At 44.2% G+C, this 26,785-nt stretch overlaps 1 protein-coding gene across 5 annotated transcripts in view; it reads right to left on the bottom strand.

Moving 5' to 3' along the window:
- Positions 1 to 26,785, bottom strand: part of DROSHA (drosha ribonuclease III) — a 3,547,421-nt gene that overhangs the window by 1,324,899 nt on the left and 2,195,737 nt on the right. For all 5 annotated transcript variants that reach the window (XM_044065333.1, XM_044065331.1, XM_044065329.1 and 2 more), the window contains exon 23: positions 8,127 to 8,229. In XM_044065333.1, the coding sequence (XP_043921268.1) occupies positions 8,127 to 8,229 (103 nt within the window). The remainder of the gene's footprint in view (positions 1 to 8,126; positions 8,230 to 26,785) is intronic.

Raw genomic sequence — 26,785 nt, forward strand, 5'->3', positions numbered from 1 at the left:
GACCTCCTCTGTGGTATCAGAAGTAAAGGGGATCCCTTGCTGGGAAACAGTCTGGAAGCTTAACGGTGAAGGCTGGCCACTGGCAGGCAATGCTCAGACCAGACAAAGGACGGGGAGGATTCCAGACTTGAGGAGACATTTCTCTGATTCTAGAGAAGGCCTATTCTGCGAAATGGAAAGCCGACAGACCTGGAAAGACCTCTCTTCCTAACCAAGAGCCAAAGTCACCAGAGGGAAGGGAAGGGTCTGTGAAAGTCGGAGCCGAAGCCAACCCCCCAGATCCAGCGGCTCAGATCCAAGACCTACTCTGATGTGACAAATATGGAACAAACCTGATTAAGAGTCGAGGAAGGGGCTTCCTTGGATCCGACACAGACTCTCTTGGGATTCCCGGATCCTGGGTTTCTGAAACTGGAGGTTGGATTGGAAAAGGAAACTGTAAGGTAGATGACAGAGCGCTAACAGATCCAAGATGGGATTGAGGAACCTCCGCAACATCCTGTCCACATCAATGTCACAAAACCTGAGAAGACCTGGAAGAGGAGGCCAAGGAAGGGTGCCTGGACTTAGAGTTCTCAATATCTGAGCTGGAGGAACTGGAGACACAGGTTTAGAGAGTAGAACCAGAGTTCAGATCCAAACCTTAGGATTCAAATGTCCTGCTTGGAGTGGAGGAAAGTACAGTTGTGTACGCTTACCATAAATGTAGATGTTCGAGTGTATTCACTGTTGCAGTCATCACATTTGGGTTATCTGCTTTCAGGTAGCCCTCAGTTGGCCTGATTATCAAAGTCTTGGGTCCTGCTTCGGTTGCTGTCTCATCTTCCATGACGTCAGGTAGTCAGGGGTATAAAGCATGCAGCCGACCCCATTACATCAGTTTTTCTTGCCTCAGATGTCAGGTGCCCCCATAATGGGAAGCAATTATATACAAGGTTACACCTCCAACAAAAAGCAAATACACCAGAAAGCTTTAAGTATGGAAAACAAAAGAAGAGGTATAGACAATAGCACTCAGGGGGCTGGAGGGAGGGTAACCAGGACTGCAACAGTGAATACACTCGAACATCTACATTTATGGTAAGTGTACACAACTGTACTATGTTCTTCGTGTTTCACTGTTGAAGTCATTACATTTGGGTAGATTCCCAAAGGTAAGGAAGGGAGGAGGCAATTAGAGAGCATTAGGATCAGCTATTAGGCCCTGCAGGACAGCAGTGGCAAAACCAGCTCTGGATTTAGAAAAAAGTGGTAATGCTTGGTGAAGGTATGTACAGAACTCCAGGTAGCAGCTTCTAGGATGTCCCTTGTATGGACACCTCTGAGAAAGGCTGTACAGGTAGATGCAGCCCTGGTGGAATGTGGTCTTATCCCCTGTGGGGCAGGTTTCTCATGGTGCTTATAGCAGAAATGAATGCAATGGCCTACCCACTTAGAGATTGTTTGTTTTGAAATGGCCTTCCCCTCTGCCCCTGCAGCAAATGCAACCAACAGTTGTTCAGACTTCCTGAGAGGCTTAGTCTTGTCTAAGTAAAATCTAAGTTGTCTGTGCACGTTCAAGGAGTGCAGTATTCAATCCCCTTTGTTCTGTGGATTAGAAAAGAAGGTTGGCAAATGAATGGACTGATTAAGGGCCACACTGGATACCACCTTGGGCAAAAATGAAGGATTGGTCCTGAGGGACACCTTGTCCGCATTAAAGATGATGAAAGGCTCCACTGCCATGAGGGCCTGTAATTCAGATACCCTTCTTGCTGAAGTGATGGCTAGAAGGAAGGCTGTTTTCCAAAAAAGGAATTTCAACTCTGCACTTGCAGCTGGCTCAAAGGGAGGTAGAGAGAGCTTTTCCAATATAAAGTTAAGGTCTCAGGCTGAAGTAGGGCTTTCCTGGGTGGTCTTAAGTTTTTGGCCCCTCTGAGGAATTGCTTCAGCAGTGGATGAGAGAAGAGGAGTGGCTCTGTATTATAATGAGCTGAAATGGCAGAGGCATTAATTTTAATGGAAGAAAAGGAAAAGCACTTGTGAAGCATCTCCGTTAAATATTGAAGAATGTTCGGTAAATTGGGCACTGTTGTGCCCATCCCCTGAGTTTGACTCCAGGAACAGAATCTTTTCCATTTTTCAGCATAGGATTCTCTAGTACTGGGCCTCCTTGCCTCCAGAATGACTTCCATTACTTGCTTACTGAGGGATGGTAACGGAGAGCTCAGGTAATTAGCCAGGCTGCAAGGTTCAGGGTTTGAAGCTGATCTTTAGTAGAACTTTGGAGAGGAGAGGCAGAGGGGGAAAGGCATAAACTGATAGGGTTTTCCAGGTGAAGGAAAGGGCATCCACTTTCCAAGCTTGTCTGGGGGGAGTCCTTGTGTAGAATTTGTCCAATTGGTAGTTCTGAGGGGAGGCAAACAGGTCTATCCACTGGGCTCCCCCATTTGTTTCTCAAAATGTTGAATATCTTTGGTTCCAGGTTCCACTCGTGTGGGTCCATGAGATTTCTGCTTAGGTCGTCTGCCAGTGTATTCGCTTGCCTGGCAGGAACTGAGCTTGTAGATGCACTTGGTAGCTAAAGGCTGTGTTCCACAGTGCCATGGCTAGTCTGCAGAGAGGGTATGAGTGGGTTCTACCCTGCTTGTTTATGTACCACATGACAGTGGTGTTGTCCATCTTTACTAATAATTGTTCTGGAAGAATGTGGTCCTTGAAGGCTGTCAGAGCATTCTGTACAGCTAACATTTCTTTTTGATTGATATACAGGTGCATTTGACTCGGGTTCCATTTGCCCTGAATGCACTGCCCTGCCAAGTGAGAGACCCATGCATAGTCTGATGCGTGTTGTTAGGGTTTGGGCGGCAGGGGGTAGAGTGAATGGCAGTCCCTTGTGGTGGCAGGCCTCTGCCCACCAAAGCAACTCTGTCTTTAGACAAGGGACGATAGGAATCATTGATTCTAAGTCCTGAGAATGTTGACACCATAGGCTTTTTAGATACCATTGTAGTTTCCTCATAGGCAGTCTTGCATACGGAATTAGTAGAATGCAAGAGGCCATGAACCCCAGGGCTTGCTGTATTTTCCTTGCAGATAGCTGGGTCTTTGTGGCAAGCGGTTTGAAGTAGGCTGCCAAATAAACTTGTTTCTCTGGAGTGAGGTAGGCCATCCTGGAAGTTGTATTCAAGCTTGCTCCCAGGAATACAATTTGTTGGCAAGGTACTAGATGCGACTTCTTTTCGTTTATGGTGTACCCTAGAGAAGTTAGTAATTTCTTTACAAATGCCAGATGATTTAATAGTATGTCCTGGCTTTCTGCCTGAATTAGACAATCGTCCAGGTATGGGTATATCTGAATATTTCTTTGCCTGCGGTATGCAAAGACTGGAGCTAGGCACTTTGTGAATACCCTGGGCGCAGTAGATAAGCCAAAGGGCAGTGCAGAGAATTGTAGGTATTTTCTGCAGGATTCCCTTACTGGGATGTGCAGGTAGGCTTCCTTTAAATCCAGTGTTGCCAACCAGGCATTTTTACCTAGCATGGGAACCAGCTGATGAAGAGTTAGCATTTTGAATTTTGGAATTACCAAAAAGGTGTTTTAGATAGACAGGTCCAGGATAGGATGCCAGGAATTGTCTTTTTTGGGTACCAGGAAGAGTCTTGAGTAAAAACCTTGCCTCCATTCCTCTTCTGGGACAGGTTGAATAGCCCTGATATTTAGAAGAGATAAAACCTGCTTTTGAGCCTCTGCCCACTGATTTGGGAGTAGGTCTGGCCAACCGTTTGGGGTTGGTAAGGAGTGGAAGTGGAATCTGTATCCTTGGGAAACTATACTTAAAACCCATTTGTTTTGGGTAATGAGTTCCCAGTGTTTTGCATGGAGAGCGATCTTTCCCCCCAAAGGAACAGTCAGTTGAGCAGGGCTTGGAAGGTTTAAAGTTAAGTCATTGTGACAGTTTACCATAGGGGGGTGTCTTACTACTTTCAGCTTTGGAAGTGGGAGCCCCCCACTGCTTAGGCCTGTGAGTACCTTGAGACTGAAGCCTGGGTGGTCTGCTGGTCCTGGGTTTCGACTGAGAAGGCCTGGAAGAGGCAGGAAAGGACCAATTCTTAGAAGGCCAGTGCCTACTAAATCTGGGAAGCTGTACTTGCAGGAAATCTTTAACAGTTTGCATAGATTTAGCTTTTTCCTCCATCTTTTTAAGTACTACTTCTGCTTTGCTGCCAACCAGGTGGTCTTGGTTTAAGGGAGCATCCAGTAATTTAGCTTTAACATGATCTGGCAAAGTTTGCTCCTTAAGCCAAGCATGCCTTCTAAGTACAGACCCAGTGACAGCAGCCCTGGAAGATGCCTCTAATGAATCAAAACCACATTGCAAAGTATGTTTTCCAACTTGTTCAGCAGAATGCATTAAATCCTGCAATTCTTTATTTTCAGCACAGTCAGGAATTAACATCATTTTCTGTTTAAGTAGTCTCATAATATGCTGATACTTTAACATATGAAATTGGCAGTTTAAGGCCCTAATGGCCAAAGTAGCAGAAGTGTATACCTTCTTACCCCATCTGTCCACGGGCCTGGAATCTCTACCAGAGGGGGTAGGGTTTTTGGCAGTAGTAGCCTTAATGCCTTTGGGTCCCTGTGAAATGGTCTCAGGATCTGCAGTAGGATTCTTAAAGAGGAATTTGTGAGAGTCAGGTACTCTGTAATACCTGTCAGGTTTTCTGGGAGCCGGAGGTAAAGTGTCAGAGGCCAGGCTAGATTCCAAGAAGGCATCATCTACAATGTCCAGTACAGAAGGGATAGCTAAAGGCCTGTGTTGAGGTAGGAGTAAGAATTCCCTAAGCCTCTTTTTGGAGTTCGAGTAATCCTGGCTTTCCCAGCGGAAATGCTCCCTAAGAGTATGCAAAGTTTCACCAAAAGAGAAATCCTCTGGAGGGGAAGCAGAGGGAATGGAGATCTCAGCATCAGAATCCTCATAGGTAGATAAGGGCAATTCCTGGTCATCAGAGAAAACAGAAATTTCAGAATCCTGATCAGAAGAATCAGAAGGAAAATGAGATCTAGGTCTCTTAAGAGGGAGAGGGTGGCTTCCCCTGATTAGAGTAATAAGGTCTTCAGCCATTCTTTACTTTGTTTTTTAGGCACAGGGGCCTGACTATGCAGTCTGGACGTCGGTTTTCTAGGTGTGGATCGAGTTTTAGGACTTGAAGAAGATGGCATTGGTTTAATATGCAAGTCAGTAGGCCTGAATACACCCTCAGAAGCCGGTGCCTGCACAGCGGCTCCTAAACCATCCAAGGTAGAGACATCCGCAGGTTCCACAGGTGAAGAAGCATCTCGCAGCATACCGGACTCCAAATGGGTCTCAGTAGAGGCCTGCAAATCTGAAGTAGCGGGTATCAGGGGCTGTGAAAGCACCTCACTGAGTACCGGCGAACTGGCGACTAGCTTAGCAGAAGCGTTGTCGGCAGCTTTGGACCTATGCGGTCTGTCTCTGTCTTTATCTTTGCGTTTTTTCAGAATGTCGGTAGTCGGGTGGCTTACTGAAGCCATTTCTGAATAACTGAACAGAGTACCAAAATATTTAGATGCGAAAATGATCAGACAATGAATAGTTTGAGGTTTGAATAAGGCACAAAACCGACAGCGAGGGATGTCGTGGCCTGGGCCTAGGCAAGGAATGCAGTACAAATGAAAATCTTTATGAGGTATTTGCTTTCTACAAGAAATACAATTGTTAACTTTTACCGACATCGGTTTAGAGCAAGAAAAAGGATCCCCAATGGCGTACTTAGCTTTGTTGAAGACTTCGGATCTGAAACTCGAAAATGAAAATTTCAAGAGTCGGCTGACTGGCACTTGCGAACTGCTTCTGCTTCGGGCACTGCACGGCAAGAAAGACTGATGTAATGGCGTCGGCTGCATGCTTTATACCCCTGACTACCTAATGTCATGGAAGATGGAACAGCAACCGATGCAGGACCCAAGACTTTGATAATCAGGCCGAACGAGTGCTACCTGCAAGCAGATAACCCAAATGTAATGACTGCAACAGTGAAACACGAAGAACATCAAGATATGCACAGAGGGTCTGTCGGATCACAGGAAGTTTTTGGAACCAAAACCAATTTTGTGTTGCTCGGATCAGACGAGGCTTTCAGATCCGGATCCAAAGCAGCTTTCAATCCAAAGCAGCTTTCAGATCCTGAAAATGTCCTGCTTGGGTTGGGTTCGAAGTTGTTGGATCTGACAATCTGGGTGTCTTTTCACTGATCTCTAGCAAAGCCCATGGGAGACTGAGCAGGCTCACTGCTTAAGTTGTTTGAAACTAGTAGACTTTGCAGGGGGTTGAGCCCCAGATGAAGGCAACAGTCCCTTAAATATCAGCTTATTTCTTCTGCCTGAGAGGGCTCTTGGGTAAAAGGCTGTACAGATCTGTCAGTCGGCTTCCAAATAACTTGCTCCCCAGCAACAGACGCAAATTCAGGATTTTGTGCCCACAAGACGTGCATCTCTTGAAGCCTGCAGGTTTGTCAGACATATTTAATAACGTTAACAACTCTAAATACTTTAACATTAACAACTTTCTATACAATTAAAGTAGCTGAACACAACTAACCCTAGACTACTAAAGGTAGTTGGATAAATGGAAAAATAGCCCATTTACTACTTTTTTTTTTTTTTTTTAAGAAAGAAGCGCCAATGCAACAGAAGGAAAAGGGAGATAGCAGCCCCTAATGCCTGCCAAATATTAAAAGAGGGGAGGATATAGCTACCCTACTCAAAAGGAAATAGAAAAGTTTAAGAATAAGGAGTTTAGAGAGCTTGATGACTTGAGGAAAAGATTTCCAAGAAATATAAAACATTGAAAGCTATCACTTATCTTAGTTGAAAACTTGTGACTCTGGATCATGTCTTCGCGCAACAGTGGCAAACAAAATCCGAAGGGTCAGACAAGGTATGATACATTATTGGAGAGGGAGAAGCTCAAGACTCAGATTCCTAAGTTTTGAAAATGCAGACGAAGCGGATCCAATGTCAGATTCGAAGACCCAACAGTGAGGAAGAATAAAAACGACATAATCAGATTTTGTGTTTTTCTGGCAAATCACTGAAAATTGAAGTCACTACATAATAATAAATAATGACAGACATTTGAGTTTCAGACTTCATATCCTTCAGAAAATACATAATAATACAAATCCTGTTATTCTAGCAACTAAGTTTATACGAACAACATTTACATTAGGTACAAGTGCTTCTTTTCAACAGCGATCTAGGAGCACTGACTAAGCGACTCAATCACACAGTAGGTAAATGGATACTAAAAGAATCAAACATGTTAGTAGCTCACAGTCTTAATCCCATGTGCTAAACTGCTGCCAATCATTACACTTTGCATTTAGCTAACCTCCTCACCTTTTTGAGGCTTAGCACAAGGTTCTCTATACCCCAGTTTTATTTTGCACAGGTACACTAATGTTCTTAGTAAATGCACGACTACTTCTGGGAACACACCCATCTGCGATAAAAAGTGACAATAAAGGAGCTTCTTAATATCAGAGGTAATGGTCTGTTCTTTATAAATGTGGTGTAGCCGATAGAAAAAACAACAGTGGTATGAATTCTGTTTAGTATCACTGAACTGTATAGGTTGATGTGCCATACATGTTAACACTGAAAAGTGGAACTACGCACACTAGAAGACCACAAGAAATCTCATTGTTTATAAGCAAAGTGGAATGGACACGCTAAGTTATTCCTAGAAAATTACTACTCGATAAAGTACAAAGCACTAATATAAAATATATACACATGTACATCAAATAAAATGCAGTTCTCTTACAGTGGTTTCGATCTTTGTTGCAGTACAAAGAACATGACAACAAAAACTAAATCAACATTATGCTGAGTATAAAACAAACTGCAGCAATTTTAAAATTATGCTGCATTATGATAATAAATTCACAAGAAAATTAATGCTATTTTTAGAAACTGTGTTACTAGAGATTCACCAGAGTAATGTGGAAATCTTGGAGCATCTTGACATTTCACCAAAATATTATCACCTTTAAATGCACACATGCTGTGGTTACATCTAAAAAGATGCACAAAGTGCTGCTGAGCTTTAAAAACATACCTATAAGTGCCTCAAAACAATTGGCCATGGCATGTCGTAGGTCAGACTCTCGGCAAAGGTCTGGTCCATGAGCATAAAGCATGAAACGATCCAGCTCAAGTTTCTGAAGAACAAAAGTTAAAATGATCATCTACATTCTGCATAAAAGTAAGAGAAGCATAAATGTTTTGACAACTACATAAGTGATGTCCTCTCTATAGACTGTAAATTGTGCACCTATCATATGCTGCTCAGGCAATCAAAATTTAGGCTGCACTGTCCTACTCTGGAAATCAACATGAAGGACTATAACTTTTAACCTGATGTACCTCTCTCAATGAGCTGAGGCTTTCAAGTGTAACCAAATGTTGTACACAGCAAAATGGCCGAAAATATAAACAAAGGCATCCATATTAATTAATACTAAAGCAAATGATGCAAGCTAATAAATTACACCCCCCCCCAAAAAAAAATAAACATGCCTTTACGCTTCTCCGCATAAATCTACCCATTTACCTTTTAATAAAGAAAGGAACACAGTTTGAGAGTGTCACTCATCTGAACTCCTGCTGTCTGATAGTTTATCTAAAAAGCGCACTTACATTTCAAATGCAGTTCAGTACTGCAAATCATTAGTGTCCACCAAGGAAAATGATCCATTACTTACTTGGAGCTGTGTCAAGTCTTACTACTTTAAGATACTTTTGGCAAAGTTATGCAATTACTGTAAAACAAAACAATCAGAAGGCAAAAGAAACAGCCCATGTTCACCTTTGTAACTCTCCTCTAAATAGAACACAATTACATTTTATAGATACATTTTTCTTCTTTGCGGTTTAATTTTTTTCTGATGTTTTGGCAAAGTAAAGTTATGCAGTATCTAATAACTGCACACTTTTGAAGGCTCCTCAGTCAGAAGCCTGTAAATGCAAAAAAAGAAGTTATGTCCTTACCATAACGTTCCATGTGGAGTGTTCATCCTCATTAGTGGTTATAACATGGTTGGAGCCGATCCTGCGGCTCCGGCCGACTGCAAGCTCTGCAAGCTCTGCATCGAAGAAGCTCGGGGACACATCTAATACCCAATCCCCCCTCTGCTTTTACCTCAGATCTAGTTTGCCAAACAACCCAGACACGCCATGCCAAACTACCAAACTAAATACATATAAGTACATATATATATACATACCACCAAGGGTATGATATTAATACTAATGCAACAGCAGAGAAGGAGAATACTCCACCAAATCACCAAATCGAGCGCTCTTCAAGGGAGAGGGGGTGGACAATGCAGAAAGGGTGGGAGAACAATAAATGAGGCGAGCGATGGTAAGGACATAAGTGAGAGTGTTCAATCTCAACTTTCATTCTTACATGTTCAATCTACCCCTTTGTTCTCCTAGCTCCTGCGTCCTAGCTCCAGGAAAACGAGGAGAGCAAGGGAGAGCTAGAGTAGCCAAATCCACCTAAACCCCCCTAAACCTAGTGTCCCTGTTAAAATGTTTGTGGTGTTTAGCATGTAGCGCACAAAAGCACAAGTAGCAGCCAAACAAAATAGTGTCTGTGAGCTGCAGATGTAGAAGAAAATGAATGTATCTGGTGGAATGGTGCAAGATTTTGTTTGGGTTTTGCTGATAAGTCATGATCAGTATGTTATAACATCAGTGAGTCAGTTAGTTAGAAATCAAGGAAGGTCGTAAGAAATGCTCTGACCCTTTCTGCTGTCAGCAAAGGCTATAAATTCCCATGATCCTTTTTCTATTGATTTGTTCAAATAAAATAAAATCTGGTTTGTCATGGGTCAAAATTGTGCAACATATACTCAATTTATTTTTATTAGAAGAAGAAGGAGGTGGGTAATTCAATGGACTGATTAATATTACTAGAAGAAACTTTGGGGAGAAAGAGATGTGATTAGTGTCGATGGATACTCTGTCAGAAATGAATTAAATAAAAAGAAATATTGACAGAAAGGGCCTAGGCTCAGACACTAGAGCTAGCAGATGTAATAGTAACTAGAAATAAAGTTTTCCAAGTTTAAATTTTTTCCATCAATGGCAACTTCAATGCTGGGGTTGGGGGGTGGCAATTTCAATAGCAGTCTCAATTTAATTGAAGTGGAACGTGAAATCGGACTGTGATGAAGTGTGAAAAGAAAAAAGCTTTAAAAAAAAAAGATAAGTCTAAAAGTAATTAATAGTAGCGCACCCTCTACATGATAGTTAGAAATGGCAGCTAACTGTACTCTTAAAGTAGAAATCCCCAGTAAAAGTGGTCAAATAGTTAGTTCAAGCTCTATAACTAAAACATTCAGTAGGAACTCACAGCCAAACTCCTAATGTGACTATAACAGCTCAAAAAGCTGGTGACTTACTTACTGGGGTGTAGTATCCACTTACTGGTGTGAGTCTTTGTAGTGGGGCGAACCGGGAGAAGCTACTAAACCAAGCTGAACAGTGGAGATGGCGCTAGATGAGACCTGGCTAGAGAGATGAGTGAGATTCCCCAGACTAGTGAGAGAGTCCCTAGAGATGGGTCAGCATCTAGGTGCCCCCAAAGGTCCAAGGTCCTAGAAAGGGGGGTCCAAATTCATGAGGAATGCGAGGAGTCTGAAGAAAGAGCGGGCAATGAAGGCCGAGGTCTTTGGAATAACCCTGGCTTTCTGAAGAAAAACTTGATCAGGAGTTGGCTTTCTGAATGGGGGCCAATCGTAGGGGGGGGATAGGGGGAAATAGCATAGGGGGCCTTCCTGGGAAAGTAATAGAGGAGAAGCAGGACTTCCCCTGGAGGGTCGTAGGGCAAGTAGCTCCAACATAACATGGAAAAACTTTACTTTTGAGAACTAAATGTAGAACAACCCCATTTGCGAAAAATCAGCTTCTGGCAATAGTATTGCCCTGCTCCAGCTCATGAAGATGTGAGTATTGCCCTGCTCAGCCTGCGTGGCTATCTCGCCCATTGGGAATGGCATCGTTGCTCTTGGGAAAGTTGGGTGGACTCATTTCCCCTTGAAATTCTCATACTCCCTTGCTGGATTGTGAAGACCTGGACGAGTGTTGTTGTCCTGAGGAAGGACTACGGACAAAGTGTCCGGAAGAACTTTGCACCCAACTCCAAACAAAAACATTGGCAAAGATTCCATTCGCTTTGGCACTGCCCTCAACTCCGTCTATTCCGCCTGCAGATTGCCCCCACCTAAGGTCCCGCCCGCCCTACTGTATCGCCCTGTTCGCAAGCCCCACCCTATCAGGGGGGGTGTGGTTATAAACAAAGCTGTGATGCGGAGTAGTGATTTAGGTCTGTGCATGTTATCAAGTGTTCAGTGTGACAGTTACATTAGGAATGAATTGACCGTCAGCAATTAGAGGTATTTGTGTAGGTCAGTGATGTGCAGCCATTGTAGCACTCTCATGTGCAGTCTTGCCGCCAGCAGGTATGCCACTGACTTTCCAGAAAACAGACTTGTGACTTTCAGAAATTTGAAGTGTTGACTTTCTGGGTTGCGGTGAGAAGAGAAATAACATTTTGAAGTTGTGCTATTGCCTGTAGGAAGTTTTTTCTGTGAACCTGTGTATCTAATTCAGGTATTATGTAATTCGCTCCTATGAATGTGTGATGGTGGCTACGCCAATTCCTGAAATTTTTTGTAGGGTGTAATCCCCTGGTGTGTACAAAGCATGCCTGGGTGGCTTCCACGAAAGCCAGTCGCCCAGAGGCAGAAACACCTGGAATAGAGGGCGATGCGTCCAGGTGAAGACCCACCTGGCTCCCTAATGAGAAGATGAGACTGCATGACTGGACCAAGGCTGCCCTCAACCTGTAGTCAGACCTCCCCAGACCAAAGGGAAGGGCCGACCCAAGCGATTCCCCATGCGATTGATGGGTAGCCATCCCTCCCTGATCTGGCTGGCCATCTTGACTCGGCCCTATCGTCCTTCAGATCTATCTGCCACATCAGTCGTCCTTCGAAGAAAGGAAAGGCAACCGAGGTGCGTTGACAATTAGGTTCCAGAATCGCTTAGGTCCCCCTGTTGGCTTTCCCCTAGAAGGAAAGAACTAGTAAAAAGTCTCTTTTGAGTTTGGGGATTTGGTTTGGTTTGACTTTTTTGGAGGATGGGGATTTTGTACTGGCTGGGTTTCTCGCAATAGGGTGGTTTATCTGGGAGTTGGGTTTTCCTGGGTGGGCAGAAATTGTGGTGGTTCTTCGGGAGTTTTCGGTTTGATTGCAAGGTGGGCTCGAAAGAAGTTGCTTTTAATTAAGCTGCCTAAAGGTTAGGCCAGTCGTCTGCCTCCAGAAGCTGCTGGAGGCCTGAGCCTCCAGGGCTCAGCTGTCTGACTGCCTCAGGGGAGTGATCTGGGGCCTCCTCGGGTTATGGATGAGGTTTTCCCCACTTGGTTATACTGTCCTCTCACCTTGCCCTGCCTCTGAGGCTGAGGCGTCTCTGCCTCTGCCCCCCTCTGCCTCTAGAGGGGGATGACCCTGGGGACAGGAAAGATCCTTTTTGTTTTTCGATTTTTCTTTTTCCGGTGGAAAACAGGTTTGGGAGTCTGGGTCTGACGTTCACCGAAAGCAGGACAAGTCTCCCAGACAGAGTCTTTAGGGCTGTTCACACTTTTCAAGGGTGCCCGCTAGTAAGATCCCAAAAAAGGTGGCTCCACACAAATGAAACGGTATCCAGGATTGCCTAAAGAGAGCAAGCGCAAGCGGTAGAAGCGCATCCGCGATTGCCTCACCAAGAGCATATCCCTCTGCGACTTGCTTAAAACAAATGTGTCAGAGTTTAGGGTGCTAAGCCTCATGGGCTTGAGGGCAATGGATGTAAATGTGTTAAGATGTGCTGTAGTACTGTTTGACTTAAGAGACAGGTAGTGACCTGAGTAAATGAGTCAAATAGTTCAACTAGATCCCTCTGAGAAAGTTGTAGATAGAAAGCTCCCAAAGTAAGTGCATTCATGCGCAATCGAACTGAAAATCGCTTCCAGGACTCTCTCGCGGGTACAGATCTTTGTTGGGCGGATGTCCAGATGAGCGCCTACCGGGCCCTTTGGACGTGGCCTTGCCGAGGACTGCCTTTGGTGAATGTACTCTTTGGGTTCCAAAGCCTTGTCCACCGTGTTGGTAGGATGGGATATTTGGCTTCCTAACCTCTTCTAGGACACGTGTCAGATTGTCCCAGGAGTTGAGGCAGCCAGGCTCATTACTCCATCTGCTCATGAGAGGCGAGCAGAAAGGAGGGATTGCATAAGCATGCCTCTCCTCAGAAGGACTCCTCCTCCTCAGGAGGGGGAGGTTTTAGGATCTCTCTACTTTAGGGAGGAGACATCTTCTAGAGGGGCAGTAGGGACCCTCAAGGACTGGGTAGAGCTTCTGACAGATGTCAAGGATTCTTGTGCAAGGATTCTTCTGGGGAGCATCCAAGTCTCTCTTCTAGGAGCTTTTCTGTGGAGGTCTTAGGGAGGAGCATCGAAGAAGCCGGTGACCGACAGGGGCAGCTCAGGATAACGGGGAGGGGCTGGGAGGATGTGGCCCGGGGGTGGAGAGGGAGCAGCTGACGATAACAGGACGGAGGTGGCGTTCCCAGCTGAGTCGAGGTGCTGGGAACCGACACTGCCCGGCACCATCCTCATGGTCGAGAAGGTTGTCGAGTCCCGAGACTCCAGTCCCGGGACCAAGCCGAAGAAAGAAGAACCCGATCGAAAGAACCGGGGCACAGGCCCGGGGAGTCGATCAAAGCGAGGATTCGCGAGAGCTCGAGAAACCGCGTTGGAACGAAACATCAGTCGGAGACTCGGTCCCGGAACCAAGACGGATCTGAGGAACAACTCCAGTGGTGATGGTGGAGGGAGTGAGGTACGACCGCACGAAGAGAAAAACCGTTCTGAGGGCCATGGGGCTAGTGGCAGGGCTTCTCTCAGCTTGATCGACTGGAGAGGGTCGGAGGAGGAGGGGAGGAACGAGATGAGTGCAGGGCAGATGGTCCAGCTCAACAGAGAGAGGAGAGGGGGGTAAAAAAGGGATGAGCCGTATGAGTCATCAATTTCTGACCCACCACTCCACACATCAGTCGAAGGGAACTGGAAGCGAGTGAAGGTTCGAGATGGAGCCGATGCCAGCCAGAGTCGGTGGAGGAGCTCGCCCACGGTTCCAAGAGGCCTCTGAAACTGCCAGCAGTTGAACTGTGCGGGGCGAAACAAGAGCAACGGTGATCTATTCCCGAAGGCTGGGCGATGATTCCTTTGACTCCAGGAATGACTGTCTGGATTCGCCGAGGATGTCTGGAGCATCCAGAGCAGCCCTATCCCTGTTTGGAAGCCACCGATGCTCATCCAGTAGAAGTTTTCTTGTAATAACCTCATGACAAAGAGTGACAACAGAAACCATGACTGTCCTAAGTCTTGTAAGTCAAGTAACACACTGCAGGAACTGTGGAACATCTGGACAGACATCTCAGACATCAACGAGGCGTTTGAATCCAGATTCCTTTTTGAAGACATTTTCAAAAAAGAAAACCGTATAAGTCAGTCAACAGTCAAAACAGAGAATAAGGGTCAAATCTATCAGTTATAATAAGTTACCAAGTCTAGTGTCCAATCAACCAAGGTAGGTATTGAAAATCTATATATACCAAAATAAATTAAACTAGGATTAGCGGTACCCGAAATAGCTCAAAAAGAATACACACCATTACACAACTAAATTAACTAGTGTTTCTGAACATGCAAAAGAAAAAATCTCTAGATCAAAAACTAAAGTTCTATCTTTAACAAAGAGTTATCTTAATTAAAAGTACACAACAGTTCTACATGCATCTGCCTGCTTGTTTTCAACTGTCCTTTTCTTAATGATAATGTCCAAAGAACATCCAAACATGAAAATGGAGGACCCTCCTTCCATGGGTTCCTTCCCATCAAAATTTAGCAAGCTAAGATGTCAAGTAATGGAATAATCACCAAAAATTATTTTTCCTTTACAAAGCAAAACCTTTTCTAACTGATTATGCCCGCATAATCCCTGCAGTCACTTACCTGTTACCTTCCCTCATGAATGCTTCCACCTATATTTACCAATCTACAGACTTCACAACTATCAAAAACTGAACAAAAATAAAATAGCAACGTTTGCAGCTAACCTTCTCAATAAAACCGATAACTGTACTGCACTTAACACCTTAAGTGGGCTGAGCTCTCCAACTACCTTAGCCACACCTAACTAAAAATACCTCATAACATGTTCCACCAACCACATATATGTCCATCCCTTACTACTCTCCTTCAGTGGTACAGGCTACCAAGAGTTCATCCATCAAGAACTCAGTATCCTGCCTCAACCCATAAAGCTCAGAATTCCTTCAGAGAATCCCTATACTCTACTTCCATTTTTAAATTATGGAGTAACTTCCCACTCTCACTCAAGACAAATTACACAACTAACAAGCTTTAAAGTTTCACTAACTTCATACTACAAAACAGTTCTCTATAACTGTTTACATCTTTCTGGGTAGTTAAAATTACAGGATTAAACTGATATCCATCCCCAGTTTTTAAAATAAAATGTTTATATAATCTCTATTACTTTAATTTCTCAAGTGCATATTTAACACCCCTGTCTTCACCTCTTCAATATACTTCAGAAGAATGTTGTAAAACTACTGTTTCATCAAAATTATTTAACACCATTTAATGTTTCAGTTTCTTTCCACAAGTGTGCACTACTACCATGATTTTTTCCCTTTAGAGTTTTGTAGATTATTTTATTAGTTTAACATTCACTACAGAAAATATTAGTTACTAAAATAGAAGTTATGTTCTTACCATAACGTTCCATGTTAGTTGTCTTCTTCTCGCCTTCTTCTTGCTGGATGGGGTTCGGAGCCGACCTCGGCTCCGACTCGGCCACTCTAAAAGCTCGAGAGTTGGTTCCACCGGCTCGAGGCTCCCCTTATATCCCACAATGCTAGGCGTGAGTTACCTCAGATCTCGTTTGTAAGCTAGGCCCAGCTTATAATAGTAACAGAATAACTATAAACAAAATCCACCTCTATAAACCAGGGAGAAGAGAAGGGTGACCTACATCCTGATCCAGGAAAATATGCACAGCAGCATATACCTAAAGTAAAGAGGTGGTAGAAAGAGAGGTCACAATCAAAACTCCTCTAGGTCTGTCCAGGCCAGGGGAAGGAGGGTGGGGCCTAGAAGAAGGCGAGAAGAAGACAACTAACATGGAACGTTATGGTAAGAACATAACTTCTATATGTTAAGTTGTCTATCTCGCCTTCATTCTTGCTGGATGGGACCGCCCCTAGCACCTTGTCCCGGTGGCCTAACGGAACAGACTCTTGAGAACAGTGGAACCAAAGTTAGCTCTATGCCTAGAAGCTAAATCCAACTTATAATGAGAAATGAAAGTGTGAGGAGTAGCCCAAGTAGCCGCTGCACAAATGGTGTCAATAGGCAGTCTGTCTTGGAAGGCTATAGAAGTAGCCAAAGCTCTGGTAGAATGGGCTTTAGGTTTGTTAGGCAGCTTTTGGTGTCTAATTTCATAAACAAGGGAAATCAGAGATGTTAGCCATCTAGATAATGATACCTTTGAAACTGAAAGTCCCTTTCTGCCTTCTGCATAAGAGACAAACAGCTGGTCAGATTTTCTGAATTGTTTGGTTCTATCCAAATAGTACCTTAACTGACGATGAACATCTAGCCAATGCAATTTTTGTTCAGACCTGTTAGAATATTCTGGAAAAACACAGGAAGGTCAATGCTTTGATTTAGGTTAGACGAGGCTATCTTAGGTAAAAAGACGGGTTGGTTCAGAAGATACCCTGTCCTTATGGAACAACAGATAAGGAGGTCGACAGCTGAGTGCATGAAGTTCTGAAACTCTTCTAGCTGAAGTAATAGCTACCAGAAAGAGTGTCTTCCATGATAGCAATTTTAAAGAACAGGAGGCTGCAGGTTCGAAGGGGAAAGAATCAAAGAACTAAGAACTAAATTTAGGTCCCAAGGAGGAGGAGGATTTCTTATAGGAGGTCTGAGTAGAAAAACTCCCTTCAAAAAGGCTTTGCAAAGCTTGTGGGACATTATGGCAGACTCTGAAATGCCCACATGAAAGTTAGAAATAGCTGCCAATTGAACTTTAAGAGTAGAAGGAGATGAACCTGCATGGAAGAGTTCAGCTAGAAAATCAAGGACCATTTGGATGGAAGCAGTGAAAGGATCTATGTCCCTTCCTTGAGCCCAATAGGCGAAACGTTACCACTTACTCAAATAAATCTTTCGAGTGGAAGATTTATGGGAAGCTATCAAAATATCTCGGACAGAGTGAGATATTTGAGGAAGCCTGGCTAAGGTTGGAATTGGAGGAACCAAGCAGTGAGGTTCAGAGAGGGAAGGGAGCGATGAAACTGACCCGACTGATGGATCAAAAGATCTGGAACTAGGTCCAGATGCCAAGGTCGCTCCAACAGAAAATGATGTAGAAAGGGGAACCAAACCTGTCGAGGCCAGTAAGGAGCAATGAGGATCAACGAGGCCTTCTGAGCGATAGCTTTCTGTATCACTTGAGAGATTAGTGGGAAGGAGGAAATGCATACAGAAGTCCCGGGGCCAAACTTGGACTAGAGCGTCTCTGCTGGGCTGGCCTGGTAAAGGAATAGGGTGAAATAATCTCTGCACTTGCTGTTTTGGGAGTAGCAAAAGGTCGCAGCAAGGCTGACCCCACTTGAGAAAAATTTCTCTCACAACAGAGTCTTTCAGAGACCACTCGTGAGGCATGAGGATAGCTCTGCTCAACTTGTCCGATTTGATTGGACTTCCGGGATGTGCGTTGCTATCAGAAACCGCTGAGAAGAAATCGCCCATTGCCACAGTCTGAGTGCTTCTCGACACAGGGGTAGGACCTGGTTCCGCCTTGTTTGTTGATATACCACACTACAGACATATTGTCCATCTGGATTGCTATCGCTCCCAAGGGAAGAGAGTCTTGAAGGGCTTGCAACGCTAAAAGCACTGCTCTCATCTCTAGAACATTTATGTGCAAGTGGCATTCGCCTGGTTGCCATGTGCCCTGGACAGTTCTGCCCTGCTAATGCCCCCCACCCGATCAGAGAGGCGTCCGTTGTCAGAGTAGCAACCGGAGGAAGGGACAAAGGGTCTTCCCAATAAGAGCTGAGGGAAGACATCCACCACAGAAGATGATTTCTGCATGTTTGCGTAATCATGATGGTGTGGGACATCGGAAGTTGCTGGTATGACCATTGCGTGAAGAGCATCCATTGAAGGATTCTCATGTGGAATCTGGCTAATGGAAGCAGAGGTATGGCAGCCGCCATAATCCCCAACACTTTCAGAACTAACCTGGCTTTGATTCTGTTGCTGCTGAAGAGGAGCGAGACCAGTTTGTGTATGTCTGTTATTCTCTGATCTGTTAGTCTCATGAGACATGTTGACTGTGTCTAGATTTGCGCATATGAAGGTAATAGTACAAGGCGACAAAACAGACTTTTCGCAATTTATTGAAATGCCTAAATTTTGACAAATGCGAAAGGTGTAGTCCCTGGCCAACAGAAGAAGATGCTTGGTGGGAGCTGTGAGGAGCCAGTCGTCCAAATATGGAAACACCTGGAATCCTTGACGTCTCAGGTGAGAAGCTACCACTGCCATGCATTTGGTAAACACCCGGGGAGCAGTGGTGAGACCAAAGGGCAGGGCCCTATATTGAAAATGACTGGTTCCCAGCCTGAAGCGGAGGAATCTTCTGGAGCGTCTGTTCATTTTTATGTGATAGTACGCATCCTGAAGGTCTATAGAGCACATCCAGTTTCCCTTTCCCAATAGGGGAAGGATGGACTGCAGCGTGACCATCCGAAATCTTGTTTTCTTGACTGACTTGTTCAAGATACTGAGATCCAAAATTGGTCTCCAGTCCCCTGTTTTCTTTGGAACTAAAAAGAACCTGGAGTAGATTCCGGATCCTTGCTGGTCTGCTGGAACTGGCTGAATTGCTCTTTTGCAAGCAGCTTTGAAATTTCCAAAGCTGCAAGATCCCTTTGAGCGGTGGAACATCTGGAAGGGATTTTTTGATTGGTTTGGAATGCGACGAAGGGAATGGAATAGCCTTCGAAATGATGGACTGTACCCATTTGTCTTGAGTCAGGGATAGCCAGGCTTCTGGGTACAGTGACAATCTTCCCCCGGCTGCCTCCCCAGGTGGGCAGTCGGGCAACACCCCCGGGATGCTGGAAGGGCTTATCAGAGAAGGGTTCTCGTTTGCCCCGGTTCTGCGGACCCCCTGCCTCTAGGGCGGCGTCTACCATTGTTGTTCCCCTCTGCCTCTGGCGGGAACCGACTCTGTCGTCAGGCGAAGTCCCTTGAGATTGTTTGCAGAACCACATTTTCCCACTTTTCTGGCCTTTGGGGTAAGGCCTAGAAGGAGTAGAAAAATGGACTCCGACGGCAGAAAGAGTCTTGCCATCTGTCTCGCACCTAGTCAAGGTTTCTTTCACTTCAGGACCAAAAGAGATGATCCATCAAACGGGAATTAGTGAATGACGTTTTAAAGGGGTCCGCAGTTGCATAGCCGCATCCAGGGATGCCTGCGTAAGGCCACTCCTGTCCCTGCGGCCCTGCTCGCTCCATCAGCCGCATAAGAGAGGAGGCATGGAGGAGTTAGCTATGGAGTTCAGGGTAGCCAGCTGAGTGTTCATCTTGTCTTGAAAACCCGCAGCCGTAGGATCCTTCAACATGTCACTCGCTTCTTTGATCAAGTCTCTTTGAAGGCGAGTAAAATGGCATAGGTAGTTCAGCGAACGCATAGCAAAGGTCGCTGACGAGAACATCCGCTTCCCGTACCTGTCCATAGACCTAGATTCCTTGTTAGGGGGATGAACAGGCACTGAAGGATCAGCTAGTTCCTTCTTGGTGGCAGCAGCTACCACCATAGCATCCACAGAAACACCTTTTGTGAGAAATTGCTTGTCAGTTGGTGCTGTTATAAATTTGGAAGGTCTCCTGGGGGTAGGGTCCACTGAATCAGGAGCCGTCCAGGCCTTCTTTGCAACCACCTGCATGAGGGGACCAAGGGGGGCGGGGACACCCAGGAGGTGGAAGGGCGAGAGCCAACGCCTCAAGATACACAGATTCATCCTCCGAAGGGTTAAGGGCTGGCCAATTTCCCCTCTGTTTCAGGATCTCTAGAATGTCTGCGAAAGAGACATCTTCAGAAGGGGAACATGGGGAACCCTCGGAATCCTCTAAATCTGTGTCAGAGGTGACAGACTCAGGTGAGTCTATGTGCTTCCTCTTACACTTTCTCTTCCTAGGGGACTCCCCTGCCAATTCAGGGGAGGCCTCGGAAGAGGATGAGATCCCCACAGGGGATTCTTGAGGAGCTGGCTCTCTGCGGTCTGGGATGAGGGAGTGAGTCGACATAACCAAAGGCACCGAAGAGGGAGGGGCGGACGGAGCAGACTGTGGAGTCGAACAAGGTTCCAACACACTCCGCATGACCTCGAACGCACCCCTGTCCGGCAGAGCCAGAGGTCTCCGCTCCGAGAAGCTGAGAACCTCCCTCGGCACTGACAGAGATGGCTCCGAGGCCGATGTCGGAGCCGAACTCACCAGCGCCGAAGCACCGAGAGGGAGAGGGGGGTCGGACAAGGGTTCGATGCCACTCACCCCCTCGGAGCCGACGAGGGAAGCCTGGCGCCGAGATTCTTCAAAAGAAGAAATCGGAGCCGACGACGGCGAAGACAATTGTATCGGCTCCGACGCTACCACAGTCTCGGTCCCGAGACGCCCCGGCTCCGAGCTCAAAGAAGTCGGAGGAGGAATATTTATTGGAACAAGTTGAGGCATCGACTGATGAGTTGGACTCTGGAGCATTTGGGCCAGTGCCTCGGACTTCAAAAGTCTACTCACTACCCTCTGGAGGTCGTGATCTGAGAGCCTCGATGACCTGGAGGAGTGAGATCTGTGGCTCCGTTCAGACAGCAGGGGAGACGCTGGAGCCGAATGAACGGAGCCAAGGGACGGTGACCTCGATCTCTTTCTAGATGTCGGCTCCGATGGTCTGATCGGAGCCGACTCAGGAATCTCTAATGCCTCGGCTCCGGCCGGAGCCGAGGAAACCACAGATACTGCAGTCAAAGACTCATCCGCTCCAGCCGGAGCCGATGAAGCAGTAGGCTTCGAAGCCTTAGGCCTCGACTCTGAAGCTGGAGCCGAGGTCTTGGAAGCCTTAGAAGGTTTCCCCGATGACACAGAAAGGGAACCTTCAGGCTTAATCAAACCCCTCAAAATGAGTTTATTTTTTCTCTCCTGCAGGACTCTAGGGCTGAAGCCATGGCATACAGCACAAGAGTCCTGCAGGTGTAAAGGTCCCAGGCAATACACACAAGAAGTGCGACCGTCTGTCAGAGACATTTTCTGACAGCACGAGTCACACTTCTTGAAGCCTGAGACCTTTGTATCCTTGGACATACTCAAGGAACCGAAGTGTAATCACACACAGAAAACACACACAGATTACACTGATAGGGGTTCAAAGGAAATTATTTAAACTAAAGGTAAGTTAAGTTAGAACTCCCTAATCAAACACATACACACCCTAAGGATAGGGAAGGAAGGGCCCGAAGGCCTTAGGGAAAGAACTATAAGTTCTTTAGAAAAAAAGGGGGCTGGATAAAAGGTAGAAGGGATAATATCCACTACACTAAGGGGAAAGAAAAATACACTAAGCTAGCTTAAGTCTAGAGAATTTAAACTAGTCTAACTTTCACTAACCTGGAGCCGGTAGAAAACACACCTCGATAGCTGTAGCGGCAAACGAGATCTGAGGTAACTCACGCCTAGCATTGTGGGATATAAGGGGAGCCTAGAGCCGGTGGAACCAACTCTCAAGCTTTTAGAGTGGCCGAGTCGGAGCCGAGGTCGGCTCCGAACCCCATCCAGCAAGAATGAAGGCGAGATAGACAACTTAACATTGTTAGTTATTGTGAACATGTATGTAATACTTTGCATATTGCTTCTTTTTGTAGTACTTTTCTCTGGACCTCGACTCATAGCTCTCAATCATCTCGAATTCCATGAGACCACTGGTTTTTAAGCTTCAATAAGCTTAATCCCCTGAATGACCAATTTGGGCGCTTTTCTCATCCAGATTTACAGTAAAGCGACCTCTGTTCTGGCTGTAGACGTCTTGGCCAATCAGAGTGCTGCTTTACTGCATCTCATTTGCATGTGGCTGGCGCTGGCTAATTTCTTCCTTTATTTCCTAACTTACTTTTGCTTGCATATGTAAGCTCAGACCTTATGCGTTTCTGGTCTTCAGTTAGGTCCACTCAGTCCACATATACGCAACAGGAATGGATGCTCCTTGGCAGTTAGTTCAATGCTTTTAAAATCAGGGAAAGAAGATATCGTAGACATGGATGAGAAGTTCAAAGCCAGGTGGAAAGAACAACAACTCAGGATTTGTCAGCATTTGCCATTTCACCCATTTGTCATTTGCTAAAACTTGAGGGACTGGACAACTTTTTGAATTTTGGGAGTTGAGTTGTATCACAGGTTGAATTTGAAAGCTGAAGCCAAGCTGCTTGAGTATTTGTACACAACAGGTCTGAGTTTTGCTGTTGCTTGTCAGGACTTGACTCTTAAATTTTTATTCTAATTCTTCATTTTGTGCTGACTTTCTGGTACTAGTAAGTTAACATTGTCTGAAAAATGGCTGAGGATTACAGTTACTAATTTTGAGTTTTAGACTTGCATATCATTCACAAAATATATTTAACACGTATTCTGTTATTCTAGCAGTTTTCTAAATTTATAGGCAATATTTAAAATCTGTCCCTGATGTTGGGGAATTTGCCCCCCCCATTACATGCTGAATTAAGTTACTAAATAATGACAGAGACATTTGAGTGTCAGACTTTGATTTCTATCTATCTTAAAATGCATGTGAACAAATATCCTGTTATTCTAACATTCTTTTACATTTATAGGAGCAGTGTTTAGAATCTGACTATAATGTTTGGGCCTTTGTTTCCCCCATTATTTAAAGCTTGTCCAGATTTCTTGGGCTAACAGGTTGAGAAGTATACTCCAGAGTTTTAGTTCATATTTTTGGGTTGCTCCTCCAAAACCATTTTGTATTCTGGCAAATAACTAAGTCACTAAATAATGACAGACATTTGAGTTTCAGACTTTAGTATCTTTCAGAAAATGCTTTCTAACATGTTATTGCAGCATTTTTCCAAGTTTATAGGAACAATATTTAAAATGTTATGCTTTCTACAGATTTCTTGTGCTAACAGGTTGAGAGGTTTGCCCTATGGGGTGTACTGCTTCCTATTATGTACACATTTATTTTAGGCACCTGTTTTAAAACCATCTCTCTTGGCTGACTGTGAGGTTGGGTGAGCATGTAATACTTGAATTTTATACAGTTGTCTGAAATATGAATAATCCCATATTAAGTCTGTGTACGTATAGAGCTTTTAATAAATACATGGTCTAAAATTATGTCCTGTCTTTGTGTAACTGAACATACGTGAGCGTGTCCATTAATGTGCTTATTTGAATACACATATATTATGTTAATTAGGTGTCCCAGATTTTAAGGTCCTTGCCCCCTGATTCTCTCATCTGGAAGTTGAGAGGTATGTCTCAACTGAAAATGAGAACTTTATCCAGTCAACAAATGCAAGTGAATAAAATAAAATAGTTTTTATGTGAAGTTCTGAACCTTGGGTTGTTTATTTTGAGTGACCTTTTTTTTTGTCATGCACGTATTGTAGCCTCACATGATATATGAATCCCATATTTTTTCTAAGGTATTCACAGGATTCACGCTAAAGTGTACACTCATCTTATAGTTTATTTCCTAAAAACTCAGATGTTGTCTTGTTAAACAAACTGGATATCCAGTTGTCATCAGTGGAGTATCATCTTCAATGCATCTTTTTGTTTCCTAAAGTAAAGGAAGTCAAGGAAAACATTAGTTTTCTTACAGAGATAATGGGATTCATGTGAGAACAATGTATTAAATCAGAGAACAATGTTTACATTTCAAGCCAGATGTGTTTTTTTTTTTAAATATGAATATGGTTACCCCCACATCATGCACTACACCTAGAAAATTTGCTGAAGATGGCGAGAAGTTTGCATGTCAAGCACAGGCCAAATTAAAATAAAGGAGCCTTTCAAGTTTTACTTGCTTAAGCTCATAACACTGTTTTAAGTGAGCTTGGTGCTCTTGCAATTAACGCCACAGTCTACACCTCCAGCCAGTGAAAAAAATATTTAAGCTGAACTACCTGAAGAACTTCTGATAATGTGTGAGTAGTTCAGCCTGGAGAAAGCTCTAAAGCTCTTGGCTATTTTCTGAGTTAGGGTTTCACAAACCTTGTACATCTGGCTGGAGTAATGTAACTTTTTGTTAAAGTAGTCAAAATTAAAATAAAAAAGCCCAACTAAACTCACCCTTCTTGTTTTATCTCTCTCACATAATGAATTTACTGCTGCATCTTAATAAAGCTTGTTGTGGCAAAGTGCCTGCCACATCTCTTACATTCCTATCAAACCCAACAATCTCTGGACAATCAATGTCAAATCTCCTCTCTGCGCTGTGAACAATAACTAGACTTAGAGTCAAATTAACTTCCAGAATTATAACCCCGAAAAGCCATTTTTTCTTCTTCATTTTTACATGTAAACCCTGGATGCTGACTCTGACCATCAAAGATGCAACAAGAATTTGAGTGAGAAAAACTAAATACAACCATCATTTTTCCTCAGTCAAAACTTTGACACCTTCTGGAATAACTGGTAAGCCAAGAAAACTTAGAAAGGGATAGACCTACTAAAAATAGAAAAGAATACTTAATCTGCAGGTCAACCCAATCAATGACAACACCCCTGGTAATACAGTTGCTTACTGGCAGTCATACATGGCTGTACATCACAGCCATTTATGTATTTCCACTATATTTTGTTAATTTAGTCAAAATACAATACTTGATATCATCAGCATCTGCCCCAAAAGTTCCAGATGTGTGACACAGATGGATAAAGCCCTGATTATGAGTCATACGTCATGGTTCAATTTATCACACCATAAACTGGAACAGCTGCCAAACCAAAGAAGAGATGCCTTGCAGTGGAGCCCACCTGCTTGTCACTGGTAGGTGGTTTGGAAGTACAGAGTGGGGCTCCATTTTAAATTTCTGGTAAAGATTGGATCAGCAGAGGTGCTTTCATTCAAAGGGGGAGGGATGACTGAGGGGATATCAGTCACAGAAGCAGAAGACATTTCCCTGTAGACACCCACTGCACATCAACCCATTAGGATATAAGTGAGCCCATGCAGAGGGGAATGGTAAGGTCAAATCAAGAAAGAACTGAACCTCAGGGGGTGACAGTACCTTTCCTGTAACTCAACCCTCTTCCCAGTGGAAATAAAAAGCCATGTAGGCTCTCACCTCTGAGGGGATGAACAGGGCAACTGGGCCTTTGGGAGAAAAGTTTAAAAAGCAGGGGTATCAGTAGCAAAACATAAAATAAAACAAACACTAAAATATATATATCCCTAAAAGTAACAAAATTACCACAAGACACAAGAGAATGAAACATGAATTTACCCATTTTCTCTTTACTGCCTCCAAACGGCAACCAAACTGCTTCCTCATCTTAATTATCCTAATTCAAATGGGTCTATGTTTATTCATCGAACAAAACTAACAGTGAACATCTAATACTTGAACGTTAAACCTCAAATGTTAATATTACCAAAGACGCTTATCTTCAAAATTAAAATCATCGAATGGCCACAGTTGACCAACAACTAGGAAGTACCATAATGCATAAGGTAAGCTAAACAAACCTTTTTATAAATTTGCCCTATTCCCCACTGTAGTGTGATCTCAGAGTTGGTATATATAATAAGGGGGAGTGTGGGGGTTGCAGCCCCCCACCTTGGTTGACAAAGTGTACAGCACATTTGGGTGTTCACAATGTTGGCCAACTATGGCAATTCAATGGGGAGAATTCAATAAAGCCTACATGGAGTGATTTTCCATGTAGGCAGAGTAGCATGCAGCTAACATGGAATTAAGCAGCCATGAGATCCAGTAAACAGAGCAGTGGGGTGTGTCTGAGCATGCGGACACGGAAATGTCCGTGGCATGCAAATCACCTCATAAGCAGGTGAACGGCATGCAAATGAGGTAGTTTTGCGATCCAGGAAGCAGATAGGTATTCGTGCAGAAAAGTGTTGGTGTTAGAAGTGTACACAGAAAATTTCCATGTACAGAAATGTAAAAATTGAACAGGGGCTGTAAAAGCCCAGTTAAAGGTCAGAAATGTCACAATAGGCACAGATATGTGCAAAAGTATGCCCCTGTGCATCCACAAACTAATGAAAAATAATATAATTTTTTTTTAAATACCCATATTAGGCTTGCACTGCATGCAGCAGTGCGCAAACATGCCATGATGCAAAATAAAAATATAAGAAATCTTAAAAAGATGACTTAAGTGAGAATAATGTATTAGAGGGCCCTGTATGCAGTATGCACAATGGTAGATATCTGTGGTTGCTAAGGAGCCAGGCCCTGAAATAGTGAATAATCCAGGTTATGTGCAAGGATCTGCATGCAAATGAGCTGGGGTTACTGAACAGCAAAAAT

The sequence above is a fragment of the Protopterus annectens genome, chromosome 3.part0 (assembly GCF_019279795.1).
Source record: "Protopterus annectens isolate FY-2018-M chromosome 3.part0, PAN1.0, whole genome shotgun sequence".
Lineage (NCBI taxonomy): Eukaryota > Metazoa > Chordata > Ceratodontiformes > Protopteridae > Protopterus > Protopterus annectens.